This window comes from Pongo pygmaeus, chromosome 2 (assembly GCF_028885625.2).
Source record: "Pongo pygmaeus isolate AG05252 chromosome 2, NHGRI_mPonPyg2-v2.0_pri, whole genome shotgun sequence".
NCBI classification, from domain to species: Eukaryota; Metazoa; Chordata; class Mammalia; order Primates; family Hominidae; genus Pongo; species Pongo pygmaeus.
The window spans coordinates 104237670-104263190 of NC_085930.1; the positions used below are offsets into that span (position 1 = coordinate 104237670).

Consider the following 25521-nt stretch of genomic DNA (forward strand, 5'->3'; position numbering starts at 1 on the left):
GGGCTGGGCGTGGTGGCTCATACCTGTAATACCAGCACTTTGAGAGGCCAAGCAGGTGGAATACCTGTGGTCAGGAGTTCAAGACTAGCCTGGCCAACATGGTGAACCCGTCTCTACAAAAAATACAAAAATTAAGGCTGGGTGCAGTGGCTCACGCCTGTAATCCCAGCATTTTGGGAGGCCGAGGCAGGTGGATCACAAGGTCAGGAGTTCAAGACCAGCTTGGCCAAGATGTTCTCCGTCTCTACTAAAACTACAAAAATTAGCCGGGCGTGGTGGCGGGTGCCTGTAGTCCCAGCTACTTGGAAGGCTGAGACACGAGAATCGCTTGAACTCGGGAGGTGGAGGCTGCAGTGAGCTGAGATTGTGCCACTGCATTCCAGCCTGGGTGACAGAGTGAGACTCCATCTTAAAGAAAAAAAAAAAAATCCTGATAACGGACTGTGAAAGCTATTTGCTTCTCACAGTCTGTGGGTATTATAGATGGACGGGGACCCGCCAATAAAGGAGGGGAAGCCTCCTTTTGTGAAACTGATTTGCTTTTGTCTTGTAAATCAGTATGTGGACTTGGGCCTACTAATCAAGTCTTACTGTTTTTTCTGTAACTTTTTTTTTTTTTTTTTTTGAGGTGGAGTCTCACTCTGTTGCCCAGGCTGGAGTGCAGTGGCACAATCTCGGCTCACTGCAAGCCCCATCTCCTGGGTTCATGCCATTTTCCTGCCTCAGCCTCCCAAGTAGCTGGGACTACAGGCGCCTGCCACCATGCCCAGCTAATTTTTTGTGTGTGGTAGAGACTGGGATTCACTGTGTTAGGATGGTTTCAATCTCCTGACCTCATGATCCGCCCGCCTCAGCCTCTCAAAAGTGCTGGGATTACAGGCATAAGCCACTGCGCCCGGCTTCTGTAACTTTTATTTATTGTAAGTTGTTAGCTATTGGAATTCTGGACAGAACAGAGCTCCTGAGGCTGTTCACTGCTGTAAGAAGTAAGAAGTGTCATGACTCTTTTTCAGCAGAGGAATTAGTCTATTAATGACATGTGGCTGGAAATAGACCTGCCACTCAGAACCTATTCTGGAGTAAGTCCTTCCAAGATGGGCCTAGGGAATCTGAGAAGCACAGCAGGTTCCTCTCAGCAAGTGCTGCTGAACCCCAAACTAAGCTCACACATTCTTCTTGGGTTCTGCCTGGAGAGTCCCTGTTAGCCTCATCCCTAAGCAACCACTATGCTCCTTTTTTTTTTTTTTTTTGGAGATGGAGTCTTGCTTTGTTGCCCAGGCTGGAGTGCAATGTCACAATCTTCACTCACTGCAAGCTCAGCCTCCCAAGTAGCTGGGATTACAGGTGGACGCCACCAGGCCTGGCTGATTTTTTTTTGTATTTTTGTAGAGATGGGGTTTCACCAGGTTGGCCAGGTTGGTCTTGAACTTGTGACCTCAGGTGTTCCACCTGCCTCGGCCTCCCAAAGTGCTGGGATTACAGGCTTGAGCCACCACGCCCAGCAGCTGCTTTCTGTCTCTGTAGATTTACCTATTCTGGATATTTCATACAAATATGGTATGAAATATGTGGTTCTTTGTGACTGGTTTCTTTTACTGAGCATAGTATTTTCAAGGTTCATCCTTGTTGTAGCATGTTTCAGTACAGTACTGTACCTCATTCCTTATTGTTGCTGAGTAGTACTCCACTGTATGGCTATACCACATGGTTAGATATGTAGCTTAGATAGGATTATTTTGTTAATTAAAAGCTAATGAACAAAGATTTCAAAGTGTGAGATATTAGTCATTAGTATGCTGGCCATTGAACAGCTCCACATTTCAAAATGTGAGATACTATATTAGTTATTAGTGGGCTGGCCCATTGAACAGCTCCAGAAGGCCTTCAGGAAGTTGTCCAGACAAATGCGAGTAAGCATCATGGTCACACAAATGTGAGAAAATTACCAAAGACTGCTATGTGAAATGCAGAGAATTGCTCATTAATGCATGGTTTTAATTTACCTACTGAAGCATAGTCAGTAGCCACTGTAGCATCTGAAGAACATGTGATGGACACACCACTCCCACACTCAGCACCCAGATAAGCAAGGCAGGCAGCAGTGGAGATGAGCTATAGTTATCCCAGAAAATCACTTTGACTTGTAAAGTGTGAAAAGGACTGGCCTTCACCTATCATTCTTTCTATAGCAGAGCTCCCTAAAGCTCAGAAAGCCATAGCTGGCTGGATGTCATGGCTCCACCTATTATAATCCCACCACTTTGGAAGGCAGAGGCGGGTGGGTCACTTAAGCCCAGGAGTTCCTCACTGAGCCCAGGAGTTCGAGACCAGCCTGGGCAACATGGCAAAACCCTGTCTCCACACACACACACACACAAATACAAAAAAATTTAGCCGGGAATGGTGGCACACACCTGTAGTCCCAGCTACTTGGGAAGCTGAGGTGGGAGGATCACCTGAGCCCAGGAGTTTGACGCTGCAGTGAGCCATGATGACAGCACTGCACTCCAGCCTGGGCAACAGAGTGAGACCTTGTTTCCAGGAAAAAAAAAGAAGAGAAAGCCATGGCCTTCCTTGACATCATCTGTAATGAGTAAACAGACATTAAAACACTCAGTAAGAGTAAACAGGTGTAAGACATGCTAGAACCAAAGAACCGAGAGTTGATGATTTCAGAGTGACTCAAACATATGTGACATTGTTATTATTTCTTCCTCCAGTGTGTACAGAAAAAAGATACACACATCTAAAAGAAATGTATGCAAAAACATCATAAAAGTGTAGAAAACAAACATAATAGGGTTTTGTTTTTTTGTTTGTTTTGCGACCCGGAGTCTTGCTCTGTCCCCCAGGCTGGAGTGCAGTGGCGCGATCTCAGCTCACTGCAACCTCTGCTCCCAGGTTCACACCTGCCTCAGCCTCCTGAGTAGCTGGAACTACAAGTGCCCGCCACCATGCCCGGCTAATTTTTTTTGTATTTTTAGTAGAGACGGGGTTTCACCGTGTTAGCCGGGATGGTCTTTATGCTGACCTCGTGATCTGCCCGCCTTGGGCCTCCCAAAGTGCCGGGATTACAGGCATGAGCCACCGCGCCCGGCCCTTTTTTTTTCCCCCCCCCGAGATGGAGTCTCGCTCTGTCACCTAGGCTGGAGTGCAATGGCACGATCTCGGCTCACTGCAACCTCTGCCTCTCGGGTTCAAGCGATTTTCCTGCCTCAGCCTCCTAAGTAGCTGGGACTACAGGTGCGTGCCACCACGCCTGGCTAATTTTTTGTATTTTTAGTAGAGACGGGGTTTCACCATGTTAGCCAGGATGGTCTGAATTTCCTGACCTCATGATCCGCCCGCCTCGGCCTCCCAAAGTGCTGGGATTACAGGTGTGAGCCACCACGCCCGGCCTGTTTTTTTTTTTTTTGTTTTGAGACGGAGTTTCTCTCTTGTTGCCCAGGCTGGAGTGCAATGGCGAGATCTCAGCTCACTGCAACCTCCGCCTCCCAGGTTCAAGTGGTTCTCCTGCCTCAGCCTCCAGAGTAGCTGGAATTACAGGCACCCGCCACCACGCCTGGCTAATTTTTTTGTATTTTTAGTAGAGATGGGATTTTGCCATGTTGGCCAGACTGGTCTTGATTTCCTGACGTCAGGTGATCCATTTGCCTCGGCCTCCCAAAGTGCTGGGATTACAGGCGTGAGCTGCCACGCCCGGTCATGTAACAGTTTTAAAAAGCCCATATGGTCACACTGAATATAGACATAGACAGAGTTAATCAAATACATCAGAGACTGAGTTTGTGAAGTTAAGGAAAAATATTCAAACTAGTTAATCGCCCTAAGTTGCATATTAATTAATCGAGTCTTTCACAGTGTCACCAGGGTTTGCCTGAGTAGGCAAAGGAGAATAATACGCTAAAGCTGTAGAATCAGTTCTCTTGACACGGGGAAGGAAGGAGGGTAAGACAGTGGAATGTTTAGAAATGTGGACTCTGAAACGGATTGCTTAATTTACTTCATTGTCCAATTCTGCCTCTTACTGGCTAGCAGTGTGACTGACGTTGAACAAATTAGCCTTTCCATACTCAGTTTCTTCATCTGTAAATGAGAGTATTAGAACTTACCTTACAGGAGGACTGTTGCGAGGATTGTTTGTCTAAAGTTTATAACTGCATTATTTGTTAGCTGTTTCTTATATTTTTCCTCTTCTACAAAGTAGTGGTGGGAGACAAGGCTTCCCTACCTTTAGTTTGATGCCTGTGGTTCTAAGTATAAGGAGAAAACGGAAGGGAGGAAAGAGGAAGTAAAAAAATGAAAGATGACCTAAATAAATGGAAAGGCATCCATGTTCATATGTCAGAAGACTTAACATTGTAAAGATGGCAATACTCTCCAAATCAATCTATAGATTCAGTGTAATTCCTATGAAAATTCCAGCTGGCTTTTTTGCAGAAATTGACAAACTGTTCCTAAAATACATATGGAAATTCAGGGGACCCAGAATAACCAAAATAATCTTGGAAAAAAACAAAGCTGGAGGACTCACACCTCCAGATTTTAAAACTTACTGCAAAGCAACAGTAATCAAGACTGTGGTACTAGTATAAGGGTAGACAATATAGACCAATGAACAGGATTAATCCAAAAGTAAACCCTCAGTTGATAATTAGTTGATTTCTCAAGTGTGCCAGGACCATCCAGTTGGGGGGAAAATAGTCTTTTCAGTAAATAATGCTGAGGTGACTGGATTTCCAAATGAAAAAGAATGAAGTTGGACCCCTTACCTCGTATCATGTATAAAAATTAACTCAAAATGAATCAAAGGCCTAAAGTGTAAGACTTAAAACTATAGAAAGAAGCATATATTTTTTTTTTACGACCTTGGATTTGGCAGTGGTATTTTAGATATGCCACCAAACCATCAGTAACCAAAGGGAAAAATAGATAAATTTGACTTCAACAAAATAAAAAACGTTGTGCCCCAAAAGAGATCATCAAGAAAGTAAAAAAACAACTGAGTTTAAAAATGGGCAATGCGGGCTGGGTGCGGTGGCTCACTCCTGTAATCCTAGCACTTTGGGAGGCGAGGCAAGTGGATCACCTGAGGTCAGGAGTTTGAGACCAGCCTGGTCAACATGGTAAAACCCTGTCTCTACTAAAAATACAAAAATTAGCCAGGCGTGGTGGCAAATGCCTGTAATCCCAGCTATTTGGGAGGCTGAGGCAGGAGAATTGCTTGAACCTGGGAGGCGGAGGTTGCAGTGAGCCAAGATCGCGCCACTGCACTCCAGCCTGGGCGACAGAGTAAGACTGTCTCAAAAAAAAAAAAAAAAAAAAAGGGTGGGGGCAATGGACCAGGCGCAGTGGCTCACGCCTGTAGTCCCAACACTTAGGGAGCCAACACGGGAGAATCACTTGAGGCTAGGAGTTTGAGACCAGCCAGGGCAACATAGCAAGACCCCGCCTCTACATAAAATATAATTAAATTTGTTTTTCCCCCGATACAGAGTCTTGCTATCACCCAGACTGGAGTGCAGTGGCGCCATCTCGGCTCACTGCAACCTTCGCCTCCCAGGTTCAAACAATTCTCCTGCCTCAGCCTCCTGAGTAGCTGGGATTACAGGTGCCTGCCACCACGCTAGGCTAATTTTTGTATTCATAGTAGAGAATGGTTTCACCATGTTGGCCAGGCTGGTTTTGAACTCCCGACCTCAAGTGATCTGCCCATCTGAGCCTCCCAAAGTACTTGGATTACAGGCGTGAGCCACTGCTCCCAGCCAAGATAATTTTTAGAAGGTGGGGGCATCACTTGAGCCCAGGAGTTTAAGACCATCCTGGACAACATGGTGAAACTCTGTCTTTACAAAAAAACCACAAAAATTAGCTGGGCATGGTGTGTGTGCCTGTACTGCCAGCTACTTGGGAGACTGAAGTGGGAGGATTACCTGAGCCTGGGAGGTCAAGGTTGTGGTAAGCCATGATAACACCACCGCACTCCAGCCTGGATGACAGTGAGACCCTGTCTCAAAAAAAAAATTAAAAATTGTAAAAGAAATACTGTTATTTGTGTATTGTTACTGGTGACTTAATTAGGTATAACTGACTTTTGGATAAATAAACCTCTACTCCAAAGTTATTTCTGAGACCAAACCTAGCCTGGAAAATGACACATCTGGGAGAGCTAAGCGTGATTTCCTTTCTTGACAAACCATGTACTTGTAAAGAATGCTGCATTATAGCAAAGTGGAAAGGAAAGATAATTCTGCAAAGTTTCTCCTGCGTTTTTGAAGGAGAAAACAGCAAGTTTGATTTTCTGTGCTTGTACTTTTTACTTCTCAACATCTGTGTATTGCCGCACTCCCAGCATCCCAGAAATCACCTAGGCTTTCATTTTGTCCAGTAATCACTTGTAATTTTTGTCTTTGTCACCATTAGTGGCTAAATGATTTTATGCTTTTTCTGGGCCAAATGTTCTTCAGGTATTTTTCTTTTTCTTTTCTTTCTTTTTTCTGAGACACAGTCTCACTCTGCCGCCCAGGCTGTAATGCAGTAGTGCGATCTCGGCTCACTGCAACCTCCGTCTCCCAGGTTCAAGTGATTCTCGTGCCTCAGCCTTCCGAGTAGCTGGGATTACAGGCACATGCCACCATGCCTGGCTAATTTTTGTATTTTCAGTAGAGACGGGGTTTTGCCATGTTTGCCAGGCTGGTCTCTAACTCTTGACCTCAAGTGATCCGCCCACCTCGGCCTCCCAAAGTGCTGGGATTATGGGCGTGAGCCACCGTGCCTGGCTGGACTGGGGTCTTTAAACGTGAATTCCCTCCCTATTAGCAAAGGTGGAGACAGAGTCTGGACATTCTAGGAAGGGAAGGCACAAACAGAATAGAAGACGTAGGCAGTAATCTCAGACACACCAAAGCACCCAGAAGGAATGGAGTGCAGGCTGAAAGTGCAGAGAGGAAGGTGGGGCTGGAGAGGGCCCAAGGACAGGCAATGATTTATTTCCCATCTATAAGGAAACTTTTCAAACCATAACGGAAGATTTAAGTCAATACTGGAACAAATATTGTGGGCATGTTGAACTATAAACAAAGCAAAGATAGCTCTTTTTTTTTTTTTAGATGGATTCTCACTCTGTAGCCCAGGCTGGAGTGCAGTGGTGCGATCTCAGCTCACTGTAAGCTCCACCTTCCGGGTTCACGCCATTCTCCTGCCTCAGCCTTCCGAGTAGCTGGGACTACAGGCGCCTGCCACCATGCCCGGCTAATTTTTTGTGTTTTTAGTAGAGATGGGCTTTCACCATGTTAGCCGGGATGGTCTTGATCTCCTGACCTCGTGATCTGCCCGCCTTGGCCTCCCAAAGTGCTGGAATTACAGGCGTGAGCCACCACACCTGGCCGAAAGAGATTATTTCTCAAGAATTGAATGTCTTCTAGGTAGGGTGCTACTCAAAGGTGGCAGCCTTTTCTTTTTCTTTTTCTTTTTTTTCTTTTTGATACGACGGAGTTTTGCTCTTGTCACCCAGGCTGGAGTGCAATGGCACTAACTCGGCTCACTGCAACCTTTGCCTCCTGTGTTCAAGTGATTCTCCTGCCTCAGCATCTCAGTAGTTGGGATTACAGGTGCCCACCACCACGCTCTCCTAATTTTTGTATTTTTAGTGGAGATGGGGTTACACCATGTTGGTCAGGTGTGTCTCGAACTCCTGACCTCAGGTGATCCATCCACCTCTCAAAGTACTGGGATTGCAGGCATGAACCAGCACACTTGGCCAAAGCAGCCTTTTTTTGAACTGGGGAATTCCTGTTGACGTTTCTTTGCATCCCACAGGGTCCTGGTTGTTTGACTTTGGGCAAAAACCCATACAGATTGGGCCTTATGAGAGATGTAAAGTTTATTAAATCTTTTTTTTTTTTAATTTTGTGAGACAGGGTCTTACTGTGTCACTCAGGCTGGAGTGTAGTGGCGTGATTTCAGCTCACTGCAACCTCTGCCTCCAGTACTCAAGTGATGCTCCCATCTTAGCCTCCTGAGTAGCTGTGACCACAGATGTGCACCACCACAGCCAGCTAATTTTTTGTATTTTGGGTAGAGATAGGGTTTCACTGTGTTGTTTAGGATGGTCTCCAACTCTTAGGCTCAAGCGATTTGCCTGCCTTGGCTTCCCAAAGTACTGGGATTACAGGTGTGAGCCACCGCGCCCAGTGTCTATTTTTTTATTTTTATTTATTTTATTTGTTTATTTTTTTTGAGACGGAGTCTCGCTCTGTCACCCAGGCTGGAGTGCAGTGGCACGATCTTAGCTCACTGCAACCTCCGCATCCTGGGCTCACGCCATTCTCCTGCCTCAGCCTCCCGAGTAGCTGGGACTACAGGCGCCCTTCACGACGCCCGGCTAATTTTTTGTATTTTTAATAGAGATGGGATTTCACTATGTTAGCCAGGATGGTCTCGATCTCCTTCCCTCGTGATCTGCCCACCTCGGCCTCCCAAAGTGCTGGGATTACAGGTGTGAGCCACCACGCCCCGCCAATTTTTTTTTATCTTTATGAGATAGGGTCTTGCTATTTTGCCCAAGCTGGTCTCAAACTCTGGACTCTAGCTATCTTTCCACCTCAGCCTCCTGAGTAGATGGGATTACAGGCATGAGTTGCCACACTTGACTCTAACTGGGGAACTTCACTCTCTCTTTTTTTTTTTTTTGAGACGAATTTTCACTCTTGTTGCCTAAACTGGAGTGCAATGGCACGATCTCAGCTCACTGCAACTTCCTCCTCCCGGGTTCAAGTGATTCTCCTGCCTCAGCCTCCTGAGTAGCTGAGATTACAGGTGCGCCACCATGCCCGGCTAATTTTTGTATTTTTAGTAGAGATGGGGTTTCACCATATTGGTCAGGCTGGTCTCGAACTCCTGACATCGTGATCCACAGGCCTCGGCCTCCCAAAGTGCTGGGATTACAGGCGTGAGCCACCATGCCAATCCTTTTTTTTTTTTTTTTTGACAGAGTCTCACTGTGTTGCCCAGGCTGGAGTGCAGTGGCGCGTTCTCAGCTCACTGCAACCTCCGCCTCCCGAATTCAAGTGATTCTCATGCCTCAGCGTCCTAAGTAGCCTTTCAGGGGTTACAGGTGCCTGCCACCAACCCAGTAATTAATTAATTTTTTTTTTTTTTGAGACGGGGTTTTTCTCTTGTTGCCCAGGCTGGAATGCAATGGCGAGATCTCGGCTTACTGCAGCCTCTGCCTCCTGAGTTCAGGAGATTCTTCTGCCTCAGCCTCTCGAGTAGCTGGGATTATGGGTACATGCCACTACGTCCAATTTATTTTTATATTTTTTGTAGAGACGGGGTTTCACAATGTTGGCCAGGCTGGTCTTGAACTCCGGACCTCAAGTGATCTGCCTACCTCAGCCTCCCAAAGTGCTGGCATTACAGGCATGAGCCATTGCTCCTAGCCTTGACTGCATGCTCTTGTTTGAAGATTTGCATTAAGCACATTTCCCTGTCATCGATATACTGCTTATTGTGCTTTCATGATTAGTAGTATCTTCAATTTACTCCCTTTTTGCAAAAAAAAAAGTTAAATCACTAGATTTTGTAGATTTGGATAACATTCTATTATATATATTTATTCACTGCTATATGTAATATTGTCCTGAGAATTCACAAATGAGTAATGGCAGCACTGTCAGCCCTCTGGGTTTTTTTGTTTTGTTTTCATTTTTTATTTTTGTCATTGTTGTTTGCCCTCTGAGTTTTCTTCTGGTACCCCTGTGGATTGTCTTACCCATTCTGGTTGGGGAACATACCCTTTAGACAATATAGTTTTGATAATGAGTATTTATTATTATTATTATTATTATTATTATTTTGAGACAAGAGTCTGTCACCCAGGCTGGAGTGCAATGGCATGATCTTGGCTCACTGCAACCTCCACCTCCCGGGTTCAAGCGATTCTCTTGCCTCACCCCACCACGCCTGGGTAATTTTTATATTTTTAGTAGAGATGGGGTTTCATATGTTGGCCAGGGTGGTCTCAAACTCCTGATCTCGTGATCTGCCCGCCTCGGCCTCCCAGAGTGCTGGAATTACAGGCGTGAACCACTATGCCCAGCCGAGTATATATTATTTAGGATTAGTTTGACTACAGGTAACAGAGACTTGAAAAATACCACCTTAAATAAGACAGTCATTTATTTCTCATTCATGTGGAAGAAACATGGAAGGTAGGCAGTCTTGGGGCTGAGATGGTGGCTCCCAAGATCACCTGAGATCCAGGCTCCTTTTTACCTTTTGGTTCCTCCAGCCCCACGGTATGGCATTCATTCTCACATACCAGGATGGCTGCTTAGAAACCAGCCCTTACTTTAGATTTAAGCAGCAGGAAAGGAGGAGGATAATAAAGACTTCCCTTTAAGAAAGACTTTCTGGAAGTCCCACAACATAATTGCTGATTCTCACATCTCATGGTACATGGCCATGTCTCCAAGGGAAGCTAGGAAGTGTAGCCTACAACAAAGTACATAGCTAAAAATTGAAGTATGGTCTAAGAGGGAAGGGCGGGAATTGGGATGGTTGACCATCACTGTCTGCCAGATGGAAGGAATCTGCAGATTTCTCTTTCTTTTCCCCCCACTGGGGGCGAGAGTGGTGGTAACAGCTTTATTGAAATATAATCCACATACCTTACAATTCACCTTTTTAAAGTGTGAATTATATATACTGTGGGCTGGGTGCGGTGGCTCACGCCTGTAATCCCAACACACTGGGAGAGACAGGCAGGAGGATCGCTTGACCTCAGGAGTTTGAAAGCAGCTGGGGCAACGTGGTGAAACCCGGTCACTACTAAAAATACAAAAAATTAGCCGGGTGTGGTGGCATGCACCTTTAGTTCCAGCTACTTGGGAAACTGAGGTGGGAGGATCACTTGAACCTGGGGAGGCTAAGGTTGCAGTGAGTGGAGATCGCACCGCTATACTCCAGCCTGGGCAACAGAGTGAGACCCTGTCTCAAAATAAATAAAATGTATGAATTATATATACTATAATCAATAGTTTATAGTATATTCATAGAGTTGTGCAGCCATCACCACAATAATTTTGGAAAAATCTTTTTACTTGAGAGACTCCACTATTCCATTATTCATTTTCCATTTCTCTCCAACCCCAAGTCCCTGCCCTAGGCAACTACCAGTCTATTTTCTCTTTCTGAATTTGTTTATTCTGGACAATTTTATATAAATGGAATCATGCATGTTGGTTTTTGTGACTGGGTTCTTTCACTTATATAGCATTTTCAAGATCCATCCATACTATAGCATATATCAGTACTTTATCCTTTATTGCTGAATAATATTCCATTCTATGGTATGGGTATATAATATTCATCAGTTGTTGGATATTTGGGTTCTTTACATTTTTTGACTATTATGAATAATCCTGCTATGCATATTCATGTAGAGATACAAGTTGTTATGTGGACATATGTTTTTGTTTCTCTTAGATATATACCTAGGAATAGAATTGCAGGGTCATACCTACTCACATCCTTTGCTCATTTTTTAATTGGATTAGATTATTTGTCTTTTTATTATTGAATTGTAAGAGTTCTTTATTTTCTCATTTTTTCTATATACTGTATTTAGGCCTGGTGATGTGGCTTATGCTTGTAATCCCAGCACTTTGGGAGGCTGAATTGGGAGGATTGCATGAGCCCAGGAGTTCAAGACCAGCCTGGATAATATAGTGAAACCCTATCTGTATAAAAATTAGTCAGCTGTGGTGGCAGGAGCCTGGTAGTCCCAGCTACTGGAGAGGTTGAGGTGGGAAGATCACTTGAGTTGAGCCTGGGAGGCAGAGGCTGCAGTGAGCCAATATTGCACCACTGCATTCCAGCCTTGGTGACAGAATGAGACCCTTTCTGAAAATAACTACATAATAGATAAATACATAGATAGGTTAGATAGGTACATAGATTGGATAGATGCATAGATAGATAGGCAGTGGCTCACGCCTGTAATCCCTCAGCACTGTGGGAGGCCGAGGCGAGTAGATCACTTGAGCTCAGGAGTTGGAGACCAGCCTGGGCAATATGGCAAAACCCCATCTCTGCCAAAAATACAAAAATTAGCTGGGCGTGGTTGCGCATGCCTGTGGTCCCAGCTGCTGGGGAATCTGAGGTGGGAGGATCACTTGAGCCTCGGAGGTGGAGATTGCATTGAGCCAAGATCACGCCACTGCATTCCAGCCTGGGTGACAGAGTGAGACCTCATCTCAAAAAAAAAAAAAAAGATAGATGGATAGATAAATAACATGCTGTACTTCATGCCAGAAGGAGTTCTCTCTCTTTTTTTTTTTTTTTTTAAGACACAGTTTCACTCTGTTGCCCAGGCTGGAGTGCTCTGTTGCCCAGGCTGGAGTGCAGTGGTGCAATCTGGGCTCACTGCAACCTCTGCCTCCTGGGTTCAAGCGATTCTCCTGCTTCAGTTGCTTCAGTCTCCCGAGTAACTGGGATTACAGGTGCCCGCCACCACACCCGGCTAAGTTTTGTATTTTTTGTAGAAACAGAGTTTTGCTGGGTTGGTCAGGCTGGTCTCGAACTCCTGACCTCAAGTGTTCTGCTCGCCTCAGCCTCCCAAAGTGCTGGGATTATAGGCGTGAGCTACCGTGCCCAGCCCAAAAAGAGTTCTTTATAACTTCAACCTTGCAAGAGATCCTGAGCCAGACCACCAACCTAAGCTACTTTTTTGTAGTTGAGTCATAAGAGTTTGAGACAAGGTTCTACTCTGTCACCCAGGCTGGAGTGCAGTGATGCAATCATAGCTCACCACATCCTTCACCTCCTGGGCTCAAGCAATCCTCCCACCTCAGCCTCCTTGGTAGCTGGGACTACAGGTGTGTGCTACCACAGCTGGCTGATTTTTTTTTTTTTTCCTTCTTTTTTTAGAGACAGTGTCTCACTGTGGTTCCCCAGGCTGGAGTGTAGTGATGCAGTCTCAGCTCACTGCAGCCTCCACCTCATGGGCTCAGGGGATTATCTCACCTGAGCCTCCCAAGTAACTGTGATTAGCGTGCACCACCGCTCCTGGCTAATTTTTTGTATTTTTAGTGGAGACAGGGTTTCACTATGTTTCCCAGGCTTGTCTTGAACTCCTGGACTCTCAAGCAATCCACCTGTTTCGGCCTCCCAGATTGCTGGGGTAACAGGTGTGAGCCATTGCACCTGGCCCTTTTCTTTCTCTCCTCCCCTCTCATGCTTCTGTCCTTCCTTCCTTTCTCAGTGTCTCACTATGTTGTCAGGGCTGGTCTCTTAACTCCTGGGCCTGAGCATTCCTCCTGCTTCAGTCTCCCAAAGTGTTGGGATTACAGACATGAACCACTGTGCTCGGCCTCAATTGATTTTTCTTTTTTGAGACGGAGTTTCGCTCTTGTTGCCCAGGCTGGAGTGCAATGGCACGATCTCGGCTCACCACAACCTTTGCCTCCCGGGTTCAAGCGATTCTCCTGCCTCGTGCTCCGTGTAGCTAGGATTACAGGCATGTGCCACCACGCCCGGCTAATTTTGTATTTTTAGTAGAGACGGAGTTTCTCCATGTTGGTCAGGCTGGTCTCAAACTCCTGACCTCAGGTGATCTGCCTGCGTCGGCCTCCCAAAATGCTGGGATTATAGGCGTGAGCCACTGCGCCCAGCCAAGAATGCTGTTTCTTTACAAACAAATCTAGATTGGTAAAAGAAGGAATATCCAAACTTAGAAAGATTGCAGAACGTCTACCGAAACAACCCGCCAATGACTTTTTTGGTTCTTTCCTCCCTTGGGTACTCCCTTTCATCAGTCCTTTCATTGTTTTTACCCTGCTTGATAAATTTTTTTTTTTTTTTGAGATGGAATCTTGCTCTGTCCCCCAGGCTGGAGTGCAGTGGCCCGATCTTGGCTCACTGCAACCTCTGTCTCCCGGGTTCACGCCATTCTCCTGCCTCAGCCTCCCAAGTAGCTGGGACTACAGGCGCCTGCCACCAGGCCTGGCTAATTTTTTGTATTTTTAGTAGAGACAGGATTTCTCCGTGTTAGCCAGGATGGTCTCGATCTCCTGACCTCGTGATCCACCCGCCTCGCCCTCCCAAAGTGCTGGGATTACAGGCGTGAGCTTCTGCGCCTGGCTCAATTGATTTTTTAATGTTAATATTGTATCCTGCAACCTTACTGAACTTGTTTATTCTAAAAGTTTTCTTTAGGATTTCCCACATTACAAAATCATCTCATGTATGAATTGAGATAGTTTTACTTCTTCCTTTCCGTTTTACTTCTTCCTTTCCAATTTGGATGTCTTTTATTTCATTTTCTTACCTTATTGCCCTGGCTAGGACCTCCAATATCCTGCTGGATAGAAGTGGCAAGACAGGCCAGGCGTGGTGGCTCACGCCTGTAATCTCAGCACTTTGGGAGGCTGAAGCAGGTGGATCACCTGAGGTCAGGAGTTCAAGACCAGCCTGGCCAACAAGGTGAAACCCCATCTCTACCAAAAATTCAAAAATTAGCTGGACGTGGTGGTGCATGCCTGTAATCCCAGCTACTTGGGAGGCTGAGGCAGGAGAATTGCTTGAACCCGGGAGGCTGGAGGTTGCAGTGAACTGAGATTGGGCCAGTGCACTCCAGCCTGGGCGACAGAGCGAGACTCCGTCTCAAAAAAAAAAAAAAGTGGCAAGAACAGACATTCTTGTCTTGTTCCTGATCTTAGGGGGCAGACCTTTTTTTCAGTCTTTTACCATTAAGTATAATGTTAGTTACGAGTGTTTAATGTATAACCTTTTGGTGCCAGGTGGATCGGTGTACTAGAAGTTTGAATTTGAGTATGCTAATAGAGGCTTATGCCCCGTGGTTACCAAAGCATGTGTCATAGCCTGTAAGCTACCTATGGCTTCTTGTGCATTGCAGGTAACATCTGTGTTTTGTGTTTCAGCAATGGCTGCCATCCGGAAGAAACTGGTGATTGTTGGTGATGGAGCCTGTGGAAAGACATGCTTGCTCATAGTCTTCAGCAAGGACCAGTTCCCAGAGGTGTATGTGCCCACAGTGTTTGAGAACTATGTGGCAGATATCGAGGTGGATGGAAAGCAGGTGAGTATACTTTTCATAACAACTGATGCCATTTTCCATGTTAGAATATTTATGGAGCATGTAGAGAATTAGAGCTTTTTGCCTTTTCAGTATACTATATAACAAAAATGTTGGAAAGAATAATCCATTCTCATCCTGCCGTCTTAGTCCAAGTTTGTTGTTTTTTTTGGAGACGGAGTCTCATTCTGTTGCCCAGGCTAGAGTGCAGTGGCTCAGTCTTGGCTCACTGCAACCTCTGCCTCCCAGGTTCAGGCGATTCTCCTGCCTCAGCCTCACAAGTAGCAGGGATTACAGGCATGTGCCACCATGCTGAGCTCATTTTTTGTTTAGTAGAGATGGGGTTTCACCAGGCTGGTCTCGAACTCCTGACCTTGGGTGATCCACCCACCTCAGCTTCCCGAAGTGCTGGGATTACAGGAGTGAGCCACTGTGCCCAGCCTTCCCCCAGGTTTAAAGGATTCTCCTGCCTCAGCCTCCCCAGTAGCTGGGATTACGGGAATGTGCCACCACACGTGGCTGATTTTTGTGTTTTTAGTAGAAATGGGGTTTCACTACATTGGCCAGGCTGGTCATGAACTCCTGACCTCGTGATTGGCCGTTTTTTCATTTTTAACTGCTACTCATCCAGACTTTGTTTACATTCATACGTATTTCACATGGTGTCCTTAGCATATGTGTTGTTTTTTTGGTTTGGTTTGGTTTTTTTGAGACAGAGTCTCGCTCTGTTGCCCAGGCTGGAGTGCAATGGCACAATCTCAGCTCGCTGCAACCTCCACCTCCCAGGTTCAAGCAATTCTTTTGCCTCAGCCTCCAGAGTAGAGTAGCTGGGATTACAGGCGCGCACCACCATGCCTGGCTAACATTTGTATTTTGTAAAGATGCAATTCTGCCATGTTGGCCAGGCTGGTCTCAAGCTCCTGACCTCAGATGATCCACCTGCCTCAGCCTCCCAAAGTGCTGGGATTACAGGCGTGAGCCACCTTGCCCAGCCGTATATGCTCTTTTCAAGTTTACGTATATTTGAAGTTTAGTTCATTGCCATATAGATAATGCTCAGATAAACTTCTTTGTATGCTTGGACTTTTACAAAAATTCTGTCAAAGTATTTAATCAAATGTCCCAGTATTAGATTACTAGTTCAAGCTCCGCCTCCTGGGTTCACACTATTCTCCTGCCTCATCCTCCCAAGTAGCCGGGACTACAGGCGCCCGCCACCAGACCGGCTAATTTTTTGTGTTTTTAGTAGAGATGGGGTTTCACCATATTAGCCAGGATGGTCTCGATCTCCTGACCTCGTGATCCACCCGTCTCAGCCTCCCAAAGTGCTGGGATTACAGTCATGAGCCACTGCGCCTGGCCAAAAGATTTTTTTTTACTTTAACATAAAATAGCCTGCCACAATTGTTTTATTTTATTGTCATTGATGGTGAGAACAGTGCTTCCCCATTTCTGTCCTAAAAGCCCTCTGGCAAGACTGGAACAAAGCTCTTGTGAAATTGGAGGGTTTTTTGGGGTTTTAATTTTGGTTTTGGTTTGTTTGGTTTTTTTTTAATCTTCTGCTTCCTTTTGTGTCTAAGTAATGCTTTACTTGGCCTCTCATACTTTTTTTTTTTTTTTTTTTTTTTAAATAGACAGCGATTGTACTTTGTCTCCCAGGCCTGCAGTGCTGTGACATGATCATAGTTCACTGCAGCCTTGAACTCTTGGGCTCAAGTGATCCTTCCACCTCAGCCTCCCAAATAGCTGGCACTGTAGGTATGTGCCACCACAGCTGGGTAATTTGTTTTTAGAGATGAGGTCTCCTTGTGTTGGTCCAGCTGGTTTCAAAAAACTGAGCTCAAGTTCTCCCACCTCAGCCCCAAGTGGCTGGGCTTACAGGCGCAAGCCAGCGTGCCCAGCTCTCCTATACATCTTTTGAAGTGGATCAGCTGAAAGGAAAAAACCCCTAAAACTAGAATGAGGTGCTGTTCTCCAACATTCTAATTTTTCTTGGGCATTCAGTTATATGTCTCATATGCTGCTGACACTTGATATATTAGCTTCCATTCATCCCCTTTCTCCTTTCTTACTTTGCTTTTGTTTGTTTGTTTGTTTGGAGACAGAGTCTCCCTCTGTCACCCAGGTTGGAGTGCAATGGCACAATCTTGGTTTACAACAACCTCCACCTCCCAAATTCAAGCGATTCTCCTATCTCAGCCTCCCGAGGAGCTGGGATTACAGGTGCCCGCCACCAAGCCTGGCTAATCTTTGTATTTTTAGTAGAGACGAGGTTTCACCATGTTGGCCAGGCTGGTCTTGAAGTTTTGACCTCAGGTGATTCGCCTGCCTTGGCCTCCCAAAGTGCTGGGATTACATGCATGAGCCACTGCGCCTGGCCACTTCTTACTTGTCTACATTATTTATTTCTTTCTGTCCCAGGGCCACCTAGCCTCCTTTTGTGGCATTGTGTGAGGAATGTGGGTTAGATCAGCCGCTCAGAACTCCAGGGTCCCTCATTGTAGGGCTTCCCTCATTGAAGGGCTTTGACCATCAGTAAGCTCTTGACCTTTGAGTCTTCTCATTTGTAAAATGGTTTTTATAGGTGACATCAAGGTTCTGTGAAGTAACGGAAAATGTTTGGAAGCACCAAAGCGCTTTCTAAGAGATGAATATTACCATGCTCAAAAGTCTCTTTTATAGTTTGTAGTCTTTTTTTTTTTTTTTTTTTTTTTTTTTTTGAGACGTAGTCTCGCTCTGTCACCCAGGCTGAAGTGCAGTGGCGTGATCTCTGCTCACTGCAACCTCTGTCTCCTGGGTTCACGCCATTCTCCTGCCTCAGCCTCCGGAGTAGCTGGGACTACAGGCGCCTGCCACCACGCCTGGCTAATTTTTTGTATTTTTAGTAGAGACAGGGTTTCACCGTGTTAGCCAGGATGGTCTTGATCTCCTGACCTCGTGATCCGCCTGCCTCAGCCTCCCAAAGTGCTGGGATTACAGGCGTGAGCGGCTGCGCCCGTCCTATAGTTTGTAGTCTTTTTTATTCAAATACAGAGTGAGCCACGATGATTGCTCTTATGCTAATAGGAACTCTAAGATACTTTTTGGCCCAAGTGTAGATGGAAAAAATACAACAAATAGCAGCCTAACAGAATTTTGGGATGTACCCTGAAGGTGGCAAACGAATACAGAGAGTGTTAATTCAGCCTTTGCCAAGCATGGATGCTTGGACATAGGTGTTTTGTGGTCCTGATAGGAAGACTGGTTTTATATGGATACAGGGCCCAGTTGTGAAAAACTAGGTAGAAATGTGATGACACCAATCTTCAGGATTGGTGTCAAGTTACAGCCCTCTTACCTAACTTAGATTGATGCACCATACATAGAAAGATCCATTGGCTTGGGGAAGCAATGTCAGGTTGGCATTTTCATAGCTTATTTCTCAAAAGCTTAGTAGTGAATGTATATTACTGGTTGTATCCTAACATTTTCTCCAGAGAGTGGCTGTTAATTGCTGCTTGTCTGTGAGCATGAACTGGAAGGGTCTTTTCCATCTGTGGCAGTATGTATGTTTTGGAAGCAGCTCTTTGGTTTTCTTGGAAACATCATCTCTGCCTGGGCATCTTGGAACAACCAGAATCTTGCCCATAAGAAATTTAGAGACCTTGACTTAAAACCTTGAGGCATGGTCTGTGAGTATTTTTCTTGTGCTGCAAACCTTGGACATCACTGACCCTTGCAAGATAGGGGGAGGTTCTCACTTGAGGAGAGTCCCCTGGAATAAAAGTGTTTGATTGAAGAGCATATCACAGGCTACCTGCCTGCCTCAGAGCAACTCAAGAGTCCCCAAGATGGGAGAGGGTACTGTGTAGGAATATTCATTTAACAGTATGCAGTAGTACAAGGCCAGACGCGGTAGCTCACACCTGTAATCCAGCACTTTGGGAGGCTGAGGCGGGAGGATCACCGGAGGTCAGGAGTTTGAGACCAGCCTGCCCAACATGGCAAAACCCAATCTCTACTAAAAATACAAAAAATTAGCTGGGCGTGGTGGCGGGCACTTGTAATCCCAGCTACTCGGGAGGCTGAGGCAGGAGAATCACTTGAACCCGGTAGGCAGAGGTTGCAGTGAGCTGAGACTGCGCCACTGCACTCCAGCCTGGGCGACCAGAGCGAAACTCTGTCTCAAAAACAAAACAAAACAAAACAAAAAAACCCAGTAGGCAATAGTACGGCCTAGGGAACCATACAAGATTGTAGGTGATCATGGTACCAAGAGTAGGCCTGCTCACAATGAAAAGGCCCCTTTTGATATGAGACAGACTCAACACCTTGGAAGCATTTTATCAAGCGCCAATAGAGGCTGGGTATATGACTAAACACCGTGGGGTGGAGGGGGCCGGGAGAGTGGGATTTGCCAGGGAGTAAATGAGCTCCATTACTGTGAGGGCAGACAGATTGTGATAATTGGGCATCAGTATATCCTAGTTACACATGCCAGAATGATAGTTTGCATGACAGAAGTACAGTGGGCCTTGTGGAGGTTCTTTGTGATGCATCCTGGGGCAAAAGTTCGGGGGTGGAAGAGCCATCAATTTTAAGGAAGAAATCATTTAGAAACTGAAATTTGGGCTGTGAAGGTGCTAAGAGAAGAAAGATGTGTTCCAAGTTTTGGAGGGAGACCTCTTGGGCTTCAGAGGGCCTCTGTACAGAGGATGTTTAACATGGAGTCTGGTGATAAGAATGGGGTAGCAGAGCTGGGTGTGGTGCTGGGCAGTGTTGAATGAGACTTGTATTCAGAGCCCAGGCAGCAGTTTACCCTTCTACCACAGGAGGGTGAGGATGTACTCGGATGTGAAAGGAGTACTCTCTCACCTTATGTGATGCATTATTTCAGACATTTCTTGAGTAATAAAGGCACAGCCAAAAGGGCTTTCCTGTCATCTCAGGCCTTGCCTAACAGCCAGCATGGTGTCTTTTCCTACCTACCAACTCAAAATACAGATTTGTCTCCATGGTTTCCACATTATAGCAGAAAATTTACTTAGTCTTGTATCTTCCTCTTTTGCCTGTGTGCCTGGTGGAATATTATTTAAAATTTGATTTCTTCCCTCCTGTCTGCTTTCTTTCCTAGTAGAATGTTATTTATAATTAAACACTTTTATAAGCTACAGAGTTATTTTTGACTTGACATTTTGAATTGTGCCACTTGGTTCAGTTCTAGTATCTGTTTTGTTTTTTTGTTTTTTTCCTAATTGAGTCAAGGTCTTGCTGCCTAGGCTGCAGTGCAGTGGCACAATCTCTGCTTACTGCAACTGCAGCCTCCCGGGCTCAAGCAGTCCTCCCACCTCAGTCTCCCAAGTAGCTGGGACTACAGGCGTGCACCACCACGGTCAGCTAATTTTTTTTTTTTTTTTGAAATGGAGTTTCGCTCTTGTTGGCCAGGCTGGAGTGCAGTGGTGCAATCTCGGCTCATTGCAACCTCCGCCTCCTGGGTTCAAGCGATTCTCCCGCCTCAGCCTCAGCCTCCTGAGTAGCTGGGATTACAGGCATGCTTCACCACGCCCAGCTAATTTTGTGTTTTTAGTAGAGATGGGGTTTCTCCACATTGGTCAGGCTGGTCTCGAACTTCCGACCTCAGGTGATCTGCCCGCCTTGGCCTCCCAAAGTGCTGGGATTACAGGCGTGAGCCACCACGCCCGGCCCACACTCAGCTAAGTTTTATTTATTTATTTTTTAATTTTTGTAGAGACGGGGGCTCGCTTTGTCATCCAGGCTGGAGTGCTGGAGTGCAGTGGCGCGATCTCAGCTCACTGCAACCTCTGCCTCTTGAGTTCAAGCAATTCTCCTGCCTTAGCCTCTCGAGTAGCTGGGACTACAGACGCACGCTGCCATGCCTGGCTAATTTCTCTTGTATTTTAATAGGGACGGGGTTTCACCATGTTGCCCAGGCTGGTCTCGAACTCCTGAGCTCAGGCAATCAGCCCCCCTCAGCCTCCCAAAGTGCTAGGATTACAGGCATGAGCCACCGTGCCCGGCCACACTCAGCTAATTTTTAAGGTGTTTTTGTAGAGGTAGGTTCTCAGATTTTCAATTTTGAGAAATTTCAACCTAAAATAATTTAAATATACTCTCATTTGAGATTGATGCTTATAAAAGTAAATACTCGGCCGGGTGTGGTGGCTCATGCCTGTAATCCCAGCACTTTGGGAGGCCGAGGCAGGTGGATCACGAGGTCAGGAGATCAAGACCATCCTGGCTAACATGGTGAAACCCCGTCTCTACTAAAACTACAAAAAATTAGCTGAGCGTGGTGGTGGGCGCCTGTAGTCCCAGCTACTCAGGAGGCTGAGGCAGGAGAATGGTGTGAACCCGGGAGCAGAGCTTGCAGTGAGCCAAGATCTTGCCACTGCACTCCAGTCTGAGCAACAGAGTGAGACTCCGTCTCAAAAAAAAAAAAAAAAAAAAAAAAGGCCAGGCGCGGTGGCTCACGCCTGTAATCCCAGCACTTTGGGAGGCCGAGGGGGGCAGATCATGAGGTCAGGAGATCCAGACCATCCTGGCTAACACAGTGAAACCCTGTTTCTATTAAAAATACAAAAAAGTAGCCGGGCGTGGTGGTGGGCACCTGTAGTCCCAGCTACTCTGGAGGCCGAGGCAGGAGAATGGTGTGAACCTGGGAGGTGGAGCTTGCAGGGAGCAGAGATCGTGCCACTGCACTCTAGCCTGGGTGACAGAGCAAGACTGCATCTCAAAAAAAAACAAAAAAGAAAAAAATGTAAATACTCCTATGTTTTACTGTTTCAGACCGTCTGCCATTTCAGTGTACTATGGTAAGTATCACTTTTTCTAAAAGTGGGTGGGGGGATTAACTTTGCACTCTTGTGGTTGTTTTTCCCATTACAGGTAGAGTTGGCTTTGTGGGACACAGCTGGGCAGGAAGATTATGATCGCCTGAGGCCCCTCTCCTACCCAGATACTGATGTTATACTGATGTGTTTTTCCATCGACAGCCCTGATAGTTTAGGTGAGTGGCCCTGCACCCTGATATTTGTCACTGCCTGTGTAGCTAGTTGGCATCTGGTTTGTGGGCATCAAGTGGCTGAAAAGCAGACATGAACTTCAGAGAAGCAATCATCATCAGTGGCCAGAGTCCTGGAGTTTGGGATTGTAGAGCATGGGCCTTGGGTCCCTTTCAGCCTAGGTCTCCCATGGCTACTGTATTTAAAATGTATCCACCTAGGCAGGGCACGGTGGCTCACACCTGTAATCCCCGCATTTTGGGAGGCCCAGACGGGTGGATCACCTGAGGGTCAGGAGTTCGAGACCAACCTGGCCAACATGGTGAAACCCCGTCTTTACTAAAAGTACGAAAAAATTAGCCAGGCATGGTGGTGCACGCCTGTAGTCCCAGGTACTTGGGAGGCCGAGGCAGGAGAATCATTTGAACCTGGTAGGCAGAGATTGCAGTGAGCCGAGATTATGGCATTGCATTCCAGACTGAGCGACAGAGCAAGACTCTATCCCCAAAATAATAATTATTATTATTACTAAATAATATTAAATGTTATTTAAAAATCTAACTGCCTTGTAAACTAGATGAATTCCAAATACAAAGATGAGTAAACTAAGGTTGGTGCGGTGGCTGACACCTGTAATCCTAGCACTTTGGGAGGCCGAGGCTGGCAGATCACCTGAGGTCAGGAGTTTGAGACCAGCCTAGGCAACATGGTGAACCGCTGTCTCTACTAAAATACAAAAATTAGCTGGGTGTGGTGGCGTGCGCCTGTAATCCCAGCTATTCCAGGGGCTGAGGCAGGAGAATCACTTGAGCCTGGGAAGCGGAAGTTGCAGTGAGCCAAGATCGTGCCACTGCACTGCAGACTCCATCTCCCCCAAAAAAAAAAAAAAAAAAAGATGGGCAAACTAGATGAGTTCCAAATATAAAGCCATCTCTTTTGGGGAAGGACTTTTTTTTTGGTTTCCCTGTCTTAGCCTTTTTCTGAAGTGTCTTAGCTGATAGAAGCTTGAATGTGATCATTTCATTAGCCTAAACACAGCCACATAATTCAGAAGTCAGTAAGTCAGTATTCTTTTTTTTTTTTTTTTTTTTTTTTTTGAGAGGGAGTCTTGCTCTGTCTCCCAGGCTGGATTGCAGTGGCTCAATTTCAGCTCACTGCAAGCTCTGCCTCCTGGATTGACGCCATTCTCCTGCCTCAGCCACCCGAGTAGCTGGGACTACAGGTGCCCGCCACTACGCCTGGCTAATTGTTTGTATTTTTTAGTAGAGATGGGGTTTTCACCATGTTAGCCAGGATGATCTTGATCTCCTGACCTCATGATCCGCCTGCCTCGGCCTCCCAAAGTGTTGGGATTACAGGCGTGAGCCACCGTACCTGGCCCAGAAGTCAGTATTCTTTAGAAAAAGACTGAAGAATGCTGACCTGACATTCTGTGAAACCAGGCTTGAAAAAACTTGCTTTCGGTTTGTGCTGAAGATGATGAGGTGTCTATTAATAAACTTGTGCTGCAGTCCTCCCTGTCATGACAGGGCAGCAGGTGGGTCAAGGATGTTGTCATCATTACCACAAACAGCCTTTGAGGGTCTGCTTGTGGCCTCGGGTTGCCTGGATAGTTAGTGTTAGAGTGATTGTGTTGTTATGGTTGTCCCCACCTTAATGATGATAACTGGGGTTGCTCCAAGACATTGAGCCACTTGTTTAAGGTCATGCTGGCCCAAGGAGCCAAGCTAAGATTGAGTCCTCTGTGCAGTATGTCCCAGGACAGAGAAAGAGCACGTATTCCATGCCATTGGTTCACTTAGATCATTTTCAGCAGTTATGATTGATTGATTGATTGATTGATTGATTTACAGGCAGGGTCTCGCTCTATTGCCCAGGCTGGAGTTTAGTGGCACAATCTCAGCTCACTGCAACCTCCGCCTTCCAGGTTCAAGCAATTCTCCTGTCTCAGCCTCCCAAGTAGCTTGGACTACAGGCATACGCCCCCACGCCTGGCTAATTTTTGTATTTTTAGTAGAGACCGGGTTTCTCCATGTTGGCCAGGCTTCTCTCGAACTTCTGACCTCTGGTGATCCACCCACCTTGGCCTCCCAAAGTGCTGGGATTACAGGTGTGAGCCACAGCACCCAGCCTAGTTTTGGCTTTCAAACTAATATGACTTCCTTTTGTGAAGCTGCTGGAAGGCCCTGGAGGCTGGGCAGAGCTTTAGGCCACAGAGAAAATTTGAGCTAGTTGACACTCTCCTATCAGATTCATACATAAATAACTTCACCTAGCTCCTGTCGGAATGAGAAGGACTGTGTGCCTTTGCCCTCGTTATCTAGTGTGTAATTCTTGAGGGAAAAAACTGCCTCCAGAGCAAAACATTTTGTCTCTTCAGTCTCACTTTTTTCTTTTTGAGACAGGGTCTCGCTTTCTTGCGCAGTCTTGAGTGCAGTTGCAGATACAACTTACTGCTGCCTCGACCTCCTGGGCTCAAACAATCCTCCCATCTCAGTCCCCCCCAGTAGTTGGGACTACAGGCACAAACTGCTGCGCTTGGTTAATTTTTGTATTTTTTAGGCCGGGCATGGTGGCTCATGCCTGTAATCCCAGCACTTTGGGAGGCTGAGGTAGGCCGATCACCTGAGGTCAGGAGTTCAAGACCAGCCTGGCCAACATGGTGAAATCCCATCTCTACTAAAAATACAAAAATTAGCTGGGCACGGTGGCGCATGCCTGTAATCCCAGCTACTCGGGAGGCTGAGGCAAGAGAAAATCACTTGAACCCGGGAGGCAGAGGTTGCTGTGAGTCGAGATTGTGCCACTGCACTCCAGCCTGGGTGACAGAGTGAGACTCTGTCTCAAAAAAAAAAAAGAGAGAGAGAAATGGGGTTTCTCTATGTTGGCCCAAGTTGGTCTTGAACTCCTGGCCTCAAGTGATCTTCCCACACCTTGGTGCTCCAGCCTGGGCAACAAGAGCGAAACTCTGTCTCAAAAAAAAAATTTTTTTTTTTTTTTTTGTAGACATGGGGTTTTGCAGCTGAGCGTGGTGGCTCACATACCTGTAACCCCAGCACTTTGGGAGGCCGAGCCGGGCAGATCACTTGAGGCCAGGAGTCTGGGACCAGCCTGGCCAACATGACAAAACCCCATCTCTACTAATAATACAAAAATTAGCCGGGCATGGTGGTGCGAGCCCGTAATTCCAGCTACTTGGGAGGCTGAGGCAAGAGAAAAATCACTTGAACCTGGGAGGCAGAGGTTGCTGTGAGTCGAGATTGCGCCACTGCACTCCAGCCTGGGTGACAGAGTGAGACTCTGTCTCAAAAAAAAAAAAGAGAGAGAGAAATGAGGTTTCTCTATGTTGGCCCAAGTTGGTCTTGAACTCCTGGCCTCAAGTGATCTTCCCACACCTTGGCCTCCCAAAGTGCTGGGATTACA

The 25521-nt window shown here is 46.2% G+C and overlaps 1 protein-coding gene across 1 annotated transcript in view; it reads left to right on the plus strand.

Moving 5' to 3' along the window:
- Positions 1-25521, plus strand: part of RHOA (ras homolog family member A) — a 57271-nt gene that overhangs the window by 23553 nt on the left and 8197 nt on the right. Inside the window, exons 2-3 of the mRNA XM_054481760.2 lie at positions 14943-15100; positions 21983-22103. Of these exons, the coding sequence (XP_054337735.1) occupies positions 14945-15100; positions 21983-22103 (277 nt within the window). The 5' untranslated portion in view covers positions 14943-14944. The remainder of the gene's footprint in view (positions 1-14942; positions 15101-21982; positions 22104-25521) is intronic.